This window comes from Hyalella azteca, unplaced genomic scaffold, assembly GCF_000764305.2.
Source record: "Hyalella azteca isolate HAZT.00-mixed unplaced genomic scaffold, Hazt_2.0.2 contig17807, whole genome shotgun sequence".
NCBI lineage: Eukaryota > Metazoa > Arthropoda > Malacostraca > Amphipoda > Hyalellidae > Hyalella > Hyalella azteca.
In genome coordinates, this window is record NW_025947577.1 from 65,224 (window position 1) to 76,853 (window position 11,630).

Sequence of the window (11,630 nt, forward strand, 5' to 3'; positions counted from 1 at the left end):
AATTGTACAGCTGACAGGTGAATTGTACAGCTGACAGGTGAATTGTACGGCTGACAGGTGAATTGTACAGCTGACAGGTAAATTGTACAGCTTACAGGTAAATTGTACAGCTGGCAGGTAAATTGTACAGCTGACAGGTAAATTGTACAGCTGACAGGTGAATTGTACAGCTGACAGGTAAATCGATCAACTGACTTGTAAATTGCACTGTTTGCACAGCTGCAGTGAAGTAGACTCAAGTGAGCTACATAGAAAAATTAGTTACGTGGCAAGTTTTATATGTCAAGAACGCGCAATTAAGCGTTGTGCTTGAGATCTATGTTTTATGCGTAACCTATAAATGCATAAAATCGAAATGAGTAATCAATCCTGATATGAATTGGACATGAACACCACGTCAATGTGTATCTGACATTTCTGCATAGGCTAAAAGCACTGTATTTTTTTGGTTATGCTTTCTATATATAGTTCATTGAATCCACTTAAGTATCCAAATATCCAAACATAAACAATGTAACATTTTAATATACAATAATTTGTTATATTCGTTGTATAAATCTTATACAATATAGGTATCGTTCTAAATACCTTAGCTAGAAGTCCTTGGTATTCCCATCCAAACCTAAACAATTAAACATTTGAATATACAATAATTCGTTATATTCGTTGTATAAAACTTATACAATATAGGTATCGTTCTAAATACCTTAGCTAGAAGTCCGTGGTATTCCCTGCGTCTGAGCTGCAACACATTAACTCAATGGTTTCAGAAACTTTCATTCACTGTTGTCTGGGGCGAAGCCTTGCTGCTGAAAGAATTAATATGAATTCTTATAATGTATGAATTATTTTCAGACGACTGTGCTCATTAATTTTAACTCTTCAATTCCTTTTCTATTCTTTCCGTCATTATTCAGTTAAGCGTCTGTTCTATGACAATGGATCAAAATTATGATAGAATTCACTTGAAATACTATACTGTATTATGATCACTATCGTTTAAATCGTAATCCCATAGAATGAAATAGTGCCCGATTTCGTAGTAAAATGCCATCAAAATTGATAATTATATAATAGAGCATTTCCGTCTGTATTGCACAGCATAAAAGAGCGTAAACAATCAGAAAAGACACAAGTATTTATTAGCACTTCACATTTGCCAAAAAGTTTATAGCTGAGAACACCAGCATTAAATAATCAGAACTTCTTAGTTTGTAGCCAACCCAGACCGACTGCTCAGTGTGCCGGTCAGCTATCAACTACAGTCATGCACCACCTTCGCCACAGCACCAATGTCGCCGTCCTTTAAAGAAAACGATGTATTTGTTGACATAACTGAGCCTTTATTTGTTGACATAACTGAGCCGTCCTTTAAAGAAAACGATGTATTTGTTGACATAACTGAGCCTTTATTCACCATATCTTTATAAGAGAAAACGTTCGGAGTCCAGCTCCATCGTCAGTTCATAACACAAAATTCAGTTCAGAAGAAGTTCAGTCCTAGAAACACAAATACAATCAATTAGTAAAGTAAAAGGCACTGTCGGGTTTTAAAACTGAAATAAACAAATGAGACAAAATGAACGTTACTAAACGGGTCTGTCTATTTACTATTTCAAGAGGAACATATTCATAAGAGAAACATTCATATATTCAAACAGAAGCCTATTGTGAATGCCGCTTTTAGCTCCTTTCCTCTTGAAATATTAAATAGATGGGCCCGTTTACTAGAGTTCATTTCACGTCTCATTTGCTTATTTCGGTTTTAATACCTGACAGTGGATTTTACTTACTAATTGATTGTATTTGTGTGTCTAAGACTGAACTGAACATNCACCTTCTACTCTCCACGTGTACAGGCTTACTTGCCGGATAGTCACCAAGCGACCGTCACTAGCCAGATTAACTAGCCGTCTGCACTATCCCCGTGTACAAGCACCTTAACACCCTAAAGTCACTCAGAAATAGGGACATCACACTGCTCGGCGTGAGCGCGCACTGCCGAATGAGTGGGGGCGCGATAGCAACTATCCGGTTCTACAACTTCTGCCCTTATGCTCAGAACTACATATCTAAAGAAAGAACCGATTGTGAAAATGTTTACCAGCACAATATGAAGATTGACATTTGGGAAGTATCTATTGAACAAGACTTTTAATTCTCTTGAAATAGCTTCGGACGCACGGCCGAAGTATGGAGAAGAACAATAAATAACTTTCCTACTATCGCGCTCAGAAGCAACCTCACTATCGCTTCGACATGAATTTCTTGATTTGGGAATTTCTTGAACAAATCTGTAAACTAGTGACGATCGCATAAAAACAGGTAGGGTATCCTTAAACCTGAAAAAATGAGCCGATTCTAAAATTGTTAATTAGCAACACATGAAGATTTACATCCGGAAGATATTTAGCAAATAAAATTTTTAATTCATTTGACATAGTCTCAGATGCGTGGCCAAAGTAAGGAAAAAACAATAAACAACTTTCCTATCGTCGCACTTGTGAACAACTGCAGTATAGTGCTTGGACATAAACTTTTTAATTTGGGTAAACACCAGGTGCGATGGAAAGCCATTTTGTGAAAAGATATTGCGCAACAATTCAAATTCAGAGTGAATGGCTTGGAAAGTAGAGTAAATGCGAAAGCCGCGGTTTATCAATGTTTGGATCAAATTTAATTTGAAACTAAAGGAACCAAAGATTTTGGAAGGTTCACCTCGAAAAGTTGTTAGTAATTTGCCCACGAAATTACGACGTCGTAATTATTTATGATTACCTTCTTGCAGGCCGACGTGCTGGAGAGCTCGCAATGCGATCTCGTGACGAGCGTGCGAGACTGTCGAGACTACGAGCAGCTGCAGTGTCTCGTGGCCTCGAGTCTCGCCAGCCTCTCGTCTCGCTGTTTCCTCAACCACCGCCTCGTGTCTAAATGCCTCAGCCTCCTCTTCAGCCTCTGCCACAGGCTGTGCGACCTCCTCTCTGGTACTTAAACTCGTATTATCTGAATCATTCATATAGTAACAATAAAAATATAACTCAGTACTCACTGCAGTGAGTGACAGAGAGCGCATTTTCTTGTCGACGAAAACGTGAAGTCACAGACGGACGGACAGACAGACAGACGGACAGACGGACATGGCGAGCACAATAGTGCATTTTTTCCATAAATAAGAAAATGCGCTAAAAATCATAATTGTAATAGTCATTTGTATAAGGGTTAACCTAGTTTCAAGATTTCTGTGATGATCTTTAGCTTAATATATCTGTGATGTTCATTAACTTGATATGTTTCCTTTCACCATTTCAAAACCATATTTGCGCAGTTTATTCTAAAATTTTACACAATATTGTTTCGCTTAATGTATTTCCTTAACCAATTCCTAATCATGTTTTTGTGGTTAAACCCAGTTTAGGGCTTTCTAATTTCTTAAATCGATTTATTTTTAATTTTTGGCCACTGAACTACGTACTTATTTTTTAACGCCCTATAAACCCAGTAATTATTTATTAGATATAAATCAGCATTCAGTCCGGTTCAAGACATTTTTGTTATTGGTATTGTTCATATTATCGAATTTTTTTATTTCAACAGCATTGGTTCTGTTCGATGTTCTAAGTACAAAGTGCTTCGCTAGTCAGGGATATTCATTGATTTTCTATTTATTTATGTCGTTTTTATGTCGTTTATACGGTATGTTTAATTTTTTATGTTTGTTTAGTTTTTTTGTCGATTTCAGACGCAAGTGTTGCGAATAGTGCTGCAGTTGGTGCTGCACGTGGTGCTGCAGGTGGTGCTGCAAGTGGTGCTGCGCTGCAGGAGCTGAGCAGCGAGCTGAGCAGCTGCTGCAGCAGACTATTCCTGGTGCTGAGCAGCATGCAGCAGCTGCCTGGTCAGCACCACACGGCCAGTCTGCTCGACAGACTTGACTACAACCTGCACTACAGGTGCTGATAGTGCTGAAGCCTGGGTGCTGATAGTGCTGATGCCTGGGTGCTGATAGTGCTGATAGTGCTGATGCCTGGGTGCTGATAGTGCTGATACCTGGGTGCTGGTAGTGCTGATACCTGGGTGCTGATAGTGCTGATGCCTAGGTGCTGATAGTGCTGATACCTGGGTGCTGATAGTGCTGATAGTGCTGATGATTTTTAACTGTGTATCTTGCATTTCATTTCACTTCCCACGTAATTAATTTCTCTTGATGTACCTACAACCTGATCGTGATTGTGTCCACAGGCGAGAACAGCAGCAGCGCGGCATTGCCGAGGATTCATCGGAAGCGTCCACTTCGTTGTATTCAAACATTCAAACTTAAGACAACTCCGACACACTCGATTGTTTATATTCACACATTCCGATGTATTAGAAATTATTTTGCCACGCTCCATCTGTGTCGATGGAATGCATTCTCAGATTATTTACGAGTATTCGTATTCCGTAATTTTTTACCAAGTATCCGCATTTCGTAATTTTGGTTCTGCTTACCGGATAATTCTTACGTAAATCTCTAATGTAAATACTCGTCAGGATATCGCCCTTGGTTACATTTTTACTGATGCAATCTTGCTGAGCGAGAATTATATTTGTCTATCTGTTGGAGATAAATTGACTAAACTAATCAATATAAGGTGAAGAATAAATGCGTTATAGAGTCCAATAAACTGGAAGTGATATTTGATATATTGAATTTCATTCAAGCATCACACGATTTCTTGTGCCAATCATTGTATTTGTGCCAAACTTGATAGCGCTTCGTTTTTTCCGTCTTTAAATGTTCGACTCTCAACATTTTAATTATTGTGTTTAATAAATTGAATCTCACGTTTTGGCGTTGAAGTAAGTTGAACGTTACTCGAATATTGGACTTTCATTATCCTCAAATTGAATTAACTAACTCATTTCGTTGTTGCTACTGCTAACCCATTATTGATTTTCGGGAGATTCGCACAGCAGAAGTTGCGTCCTTTTGAAGGTTTTGTAATGGGGCCCTTAAGCCACTGTCGTCACCCGTTACTTATTTATTTTTTTTTAAGCGGGCAAAATTAAGTAAATTTGTTTATTGAGAAAGAGACAATATTTCCGGCTATATAATATGACCGTATTAAATACTAAAAATCATAAACCCACTATAAGTTGATCAATCCATATATAAACTATACTTATTCCAATACAAATGAACAAATTGTAAACAATTGTCTTGTAATTACACATGCAATTTATTGCAATGGATCACTGATGGACTTGTGCTTGCACTATTAAGATAAGTCTACACACATTCAGTAAAATGAATGGCTCATGTTGTCCGAATATAGACATATTTTCTAAGCCCGCTGTTGTCGTAGCACTGATACGCCCTTTTGCCTGTTTAAACTGGGCGAGGATGACCCACTTAGGGTTAAAAAGTTCACAATTTGGACAAAGTCTCGCCAACTTATCTGAGTGTAGCTGAGGTAGACTGGCTGGCACCTGAACTGTCGATGATGTCATGGCTCTCGTAATCATCATTATGTTCTATAAGAATGTCTGATAATGATATTCCACGCTTCATTTGCACAAACTGACCATCATACGTATCATTACATTCCCTCAGTATATTTGAAAATTATACTTTAGGCATCATTCAAATTAAGGAGTGAAATGAATGATTAACAATGATAACGAAAATTTATGAACCATTGGATGGTACAGTCTTCGGAATGTACATCACGAGAGAAACTTTCACAAACCTAACCTTACGGTTACAACGTTTGTAGATGAGATGCGGTAGCTATACTGCTGCTATTATACGTTACTCATACAATTTAATATTTTATATTTAATTCAGAAGTAATGTAAATTTAAAGCATGGTGAATTGATTAATGTATTTCACTGTAATGTACTCACTGTAGCTTAACGAATTTCCTACTACGTACTTTTCCGAAGCTCTGCACTTATGCACGTATGACCGGCTGTTTCCTCATATAATGTATAATTTTAATTAATTTATTCATGTACTGTATACCTAATTTGTCCATATAAGTTAATTGTTCATATAATATAGAATTTGCTCATATAATTCCTGATTCGTTCAAATTCTATAAGAAGCGCGTGAGAAAAATAATAGCTCAATGGTGGAAGAACCAAATGCATTATTGTCTAAATACAGTATAATTATTAAAAAAATAATTTGCAGATATGTGTATTAATATTGTTACCATCGTGTTGAGTGCAATAAAATTTGTTGAAATGCATGCATTATCAAAATTTAAATAATCAATTGTGAAGCAGGAACATAGTTACTTGAATGCTGGTTGTACTTACCGTGGAGTTTTGTGCAAACTTCATGACTGAGTCAAGCTCATCGAAGATTGAGTAGGAATAGCCACTATGTGCAATTAGGAAGGAATTTCTAAATTAAATTATCTGGCATTTAAAAAATAATATATACTATTTTAGGCTCATGCGAAAATTTAGGACTGAAATGCTCAAAAATTAGTTATTAACTTGAATAATTCAACTTGGAGAACAAGCGCCTGTAGAGACATGAATAGAACTAGAAGAAACACGATGAAGACTTAATTAAACAAAATAGTTTTTAAAACTAAATAAAATTTGCTGGGTACAGCGGTCATCACGTGACTTCTTCTTCACCTTCAACCCGACATAACCACTACCTGAGTAGTAAATTATGTTGATAACGATTAATTAATTGATCATTTGTTAAATTAACGCAGGCTTAAATAATTAATTAAGATTACGATTACATTTGCATGAAGATTTTATATGGAACAAAAGCCTTCACAGTTTAGAATAGTGAGTTAGTGATTAATAACCTCAGTAACTCACCGCCACATAGTTGATGGAGTTTATAAGAGTTGTTCTTTCTTTTAAATGGCATATATATGCATATACTCCATTTCTTCCAAAGAAGTAGAGAAAAATGTTGCATATTTTTTTGGACAAGTGACATCACTTTTTCCAAATCCAGACGAGAATTTTCTATCCCCTGCACTCAAAAGCTCTGATTGTTCTTGTCCATTAAATAAACAAATTGGCATTTTATATTACTAATTGATTATTTTTTTTATCAGGCAGATCTAAGCTGATTGGCATTGCCTCTGAATATAGTCTCACATTGGCATTATTTTTGTCTTCCTCTCCACACATGACTTTAGTTTTGAATTCGGAAATATATATTTTTATGAGAATTTTGTGTCATAAATTAGGGTAGAATTCGTTATTTTTTTTATTTTTCATGGCAACAGAAGATATTTTAATGCTAAAAAGTATGTTTTTTATCAAATAAGTAGGTATAAAGAATTTTAATTATCATTGGTAGATAACAGTCGCGTTTTTCAACTGGAATTTATTGTGATTTTGAATTATTACCTGTAGCTTAGGTGGTTCAAACCAACGTTTTATTGACCTCATCCTTCTGAGTTTTGGACCTGTGAAATTACATAGAAATAATTGAATAAAATATCGACGTCATTATTACATCATTATTAAGTGGCGATGTGATTGGTTTAAAATTTCACTGCTTTTCACGATGGGATCTCTGATTGGTCGACCTAAATGTCAAGTGAACGAATAGAGCAGTGATTGGCAGAAAGACGTGACGTCATGGATACGTCACTGTTTTGTCGCGAGTTCATTGGCCGCTTGCTTTGTATTGATTGAGACTCGCAAGTATTCTTGGTAAGGTAGAGACGAAGCGCCAGTGTCGAAGCAGCAGTGTTACTGCAGTGTACTCTGTACTTATTTCTAGCCCTTCTTCACAATATACTGTAGTGCAGGACATGCTCAGTGTTGCTTCAAACAACGTTTTCATAAGTAGCAAATGGTGTATAAACTTAGTTTAATGATCGCTAGATAGAATATTATTAAGTTAACCTGTTGCTGCAATCTATTAGGTGATTTTTCTAGTGTTTGCACGGAAGCCAAAGTTGGATTATCCTGAGACATGCAGAGAACTCCTAAGCAGTCATTATGACCTCTTCGTACGGTGCTAATGTCTTTCATTTAGCGTAATTACTCCTTCGCTGTGAAGTGGTCGCATATCAACATTAAACCACGCATTTAATGTCATCGCGTCTGTTGAATCGATAGTGATGTCAGTGCAAGGGAACAATGGAAGAACTGCTGCCAAATGAATCACTAGTACGCATGAAAATCTTCAACAAATTCTCTTAAACACATTTTTTCATTTATATTACTCAAGATTCACCGTTCTTTCCCTCCTTCGCTGTACTTCTCGAGCTCAGAGTTTTATTTTTCTCTCAGTGAGCTGTAGGTGCAAACTCACATTCCTCATCCATTTTTTATACCGACAATTATTTGTCCTGCATGAAACTTGGGCCTTGAAGATCCACAGTCATGCTTCCCTTCTAATCTAGACTAGAGACTCAAATCATTTTTTCTATTCGACTTTATTGGTCTCCCCTTCACTGTCACTCAACTACCACTAGTCAAACTACCGCCCAAGGAAGTACTACTAGTACCAGAAAGTACTAGAGTACTAGGGCACGGTCATGGTCTCAGCAGCACCAACAGGTCATCAACACTCATCATCATGTCGGAAGAACTCGACGAATCAGCGATCCAAGATGCATGTCTCAAGCACCGAAAGTATTGGTGTTTCCTGTTGTCTAGCATCTTTACCTTCGTGGCGGGAATTTTCATCGTCTTGTTCTGGAGGTTGGGTGCTTTCCTCTGTTGTCGGCGTAAGGAGGCTACGGATCTTGAAGTGCAGCAACAGAAGGAGAAGATGGCAGCGCAGCAGCAGCAGGCTGGCATGCCGCCCTCCAGCGCCAAGACTATAAACCTCACAGAAGGAAACTTCGTAACTGAAGCAAAGGACTGGGCGGGTGAACTCATCTCAGGACAGACCACCACCGGCAGAATATTGGTGAGTGATTAATACTGGCAGAATATAGTTGTGTGCTGAATACTGTCGGAATATAGGTGTGTGCTGAATATTGGTGAGTGATGAATACTGGCGGAATATAGGTGTGTGCTGAATACTGTCGGAATATAGGTGTGTGCTGAATATTGGTGAGTGATGAATACTGGCGGAATATTGGTGATAATGTGGGCAGAACATTGGCTGAATAGTGTCAGAACATTGGCAGAATATTGACTGAGAAGTGACAAAATATTGCTAAGAATACTGTCAGAATATTGGTGAGAATATGGGCGGAATATTGACAGAATATGAAAAGTATTGTTGAGAATATCTACAGAATATTGAAGAGAATATTGGCGACTGAATGAGAACTCATCTCAGGACAGACCACCACCGGCAGAATATTGGTGAGTGCTGAATACTGGTAGAATATTGGTGAGTGCTGAATACTGTCAGAATATTGGTGAGAATATGAGCGAAATATTGACAGAATAGTGACAAAGTATTGTTGAGAATATTAACAGAATATCGAAGAGAATATTAGCGACTGACTGTATCAATAGCATTCATCGTCACATAATCATTATCGATCATAATCATTATTGATCGAAGAAACTTAATTAGTATTTTAACCACAATGATGCATCAAAATTGCGTCTCTTTTCCTTGATATGACCCAATAGATCATTGGTATATTTTCCCTGGCGCTGCACGAAGGCTCGCAATTTGTTGGACATTTAACTTATTTTTCTGGATTGCCGTTGAACTTGCCATGGCTCACAAACTATTCAAATTTAAATACTCGTTTATGTGCCCCAACTTTTTCATAAACGTCATTCATTCAAAATACATTCCAATATATCTTTTGCGCGTTCTATCTCAAATTTATGATTCATGCACAATAACAATAGCGAAAAAATTCAATTGGGACGTGAACGCTTCTAATTCCGCTGAATGTAGTAGTAATATTTCTACGTTCAGTTTGTGATGATCAAGATTCATGATTCATGATTCATAACTGAATCGTGAATCTTAGTAAATCGTAAAGGCTGAAAGCATACATCATTAGGATGGGAATAAGGCAGGATGTCATTCTTATCGCCTGCTCTTGAGCCTCATTATATTCTTATCTCTTGGCTCTCAACATCCAAGATAAGATGCAGCCACGGACTCTTAGTTGCGTTCTCTTCAATATCTCACATGCATGCGCTAGGATACACATCCTGCATTTCCTACCTATGTAATGTGTACAAACAAAAGAAATGTTCTCAAGCAGAATTTTATAAAATACGTGAACATAAAACTTCAAATAAAAAATGCTGCTGTGTCTAATGAGTGAAAATGTTTTCGTGAAGAGCAATGAAGAGACTTAGGACAAAAATTGTTGTTATAAGAATAAATTAGTGTTGGAGGGGAAAAGATGAAATGAAGCGTGAATTAAGAAAATATCCTTGAATAACGGGCGGATAATTTTTTTGTTACATGACAATTTTTAACGAAAACATCACTAAGTAAATGCAATAATTTTAGAAATATTTCCAACACTGAATACGTTCAATTACACTTATAATTTACCGTAAAAGTTACTTGGGGTTTATCCCAATGATAATAAATAACCGCAGTCTCACAATATTTTATTTCTAAATGAAATAAAATATATAAAATAAAATCCAGTCACGATTTTCATTTCCGAGCGACGAATCGGAGCTTCGACCTCCCGTTTCCTGCCGTCAATTTGGATCCTTTTGATCCCTGAACTTTCCTGCTCTGTCCTGGCGAGCATGTGTCGTGGCATCGGCGAGCGGATGTCGTGGCATCGGCGAGCGGATGTCGTGGCATCGGCGAGCAGATTTCGTGGCATCGGCGAGCAGATGTCGTGGCATGGGCGAGCAGATGTCGTGGCATGGGCGAGCAGATGTCGTGGCATGGNGGGAGCAAGGCAGGATGTCAGGCTTATCGCCTGCTTTTGAGCCTCGTTATATTCTTATCTCTTGGCTCTCAACATCCAAGATAAGATGCAGCCACGGACTCTTAGTTGCGTGCTCTTCAATATCTCTCATGCATGCGCTAGGATACATATTCTGAATTTTCTACGTATGCAATGTATACAAAAGAAAAAATACACTCTAGCATAATTTTATAACTTGTGTGAACATTAAAATTCCAATAAATAAGGCTTCTGTGTTGATTGACTGAAAATGTTTTCGTTAAGAGCAATGAAGAGAGCAATTAAGAAAATATCCCTGAATGAAGGGCGGATAATTTTTTTGTTACACGACAATTCTTAATGAAAACCTCACTAAGTAACTGCAATTATTTTAGAAATATTTCAAACTTTTAATTACACTTATAATTTACCGTAAAATTTACCTGAGGCTCATCCTTATGATAATAGATAATCTCAATCTTGCAATATTTTATTTCTAGATGAAATAAAATGTATGGGTTAATATCCAGTCACGATTTTCATTTCCGAGCGACGAATGGGAGCTTCGGTCTCCCGTTTCCTGCCGTCGATTCGGATCCTTTTAATCCCTGAACTATCCTGCTCTGTCCTGGCGAGCGGATGTCGTGGCATCGGCGAGCGGATGTCGTGGCATCAGCGAACAGATGCCGTGGCATGGGCGAGCAGATGTTGTGGCATTGGCGAGCAGATGTCGTGGCATCGGCGAGCAGATGTCGTGGCATGGGCGAGCAGATGTTGTGGCATTGGCGAGCAGATGTCGTGGCATCAGCGAGCAGATG

At 37.7% G+C, this 11,630-nt stretch overlaps 1 protein-coding gene across 1 annotated transcript; it reads left to right on the top strand.

The window, feature by feature from the left end:
* The first annotated feature begins 2,759 nt into the window (after positions 1 to 2,759).
* Positions 2,760 to 4,854, top strand: LOC108676934. The gene is made up of 3 exons (XM_018165092.2): positions 2,760 to 2,984; positions 3,740 to 3,947; positions 4,237 to 4,854. Exons 1-3 carry the CDS (start codon positions 2,771 to 2,773, stop codon positions 4,313 to 4,315), a joined length of 501 nt encoding a protein of 166 aa, XP_018020581.1. The 5' UTR covers positions 2,760 to 2,770; the 3' UTR covers positions 4,316 to 4,854.
* Positions 4,855 to 11,630: the final 6,776 nt, after the last annotated feature.

What these genes read in the sequence shown, in the direction of transcription:
- LOC108676934 (XM_018165092.2), top strand. Translation starts at nt 2,771, where the DNA reads ATGATTACCTTCTTGCAGGCCGACGTGCTGGAGAGCTCGCAATGCGAT. An exon ending in GCTGTGCGACCTCCTCTCTG is followed by an intron (nt 2,985 to 3,739) that starts GTACTTAAACTC and finishes TGTCGATTTCAG; the next exon opens with ACGCAAGTGTTGCGAATAGT. An exon ending in GACTACAACCTGCACTACAG is followed by an intron (nt 3,948 to 4,236) that starts GTGCTGATAGTG and finishes TTGTGTCCACAG; the next exon opens with GCGAGAACAGCAGCAGCGCG.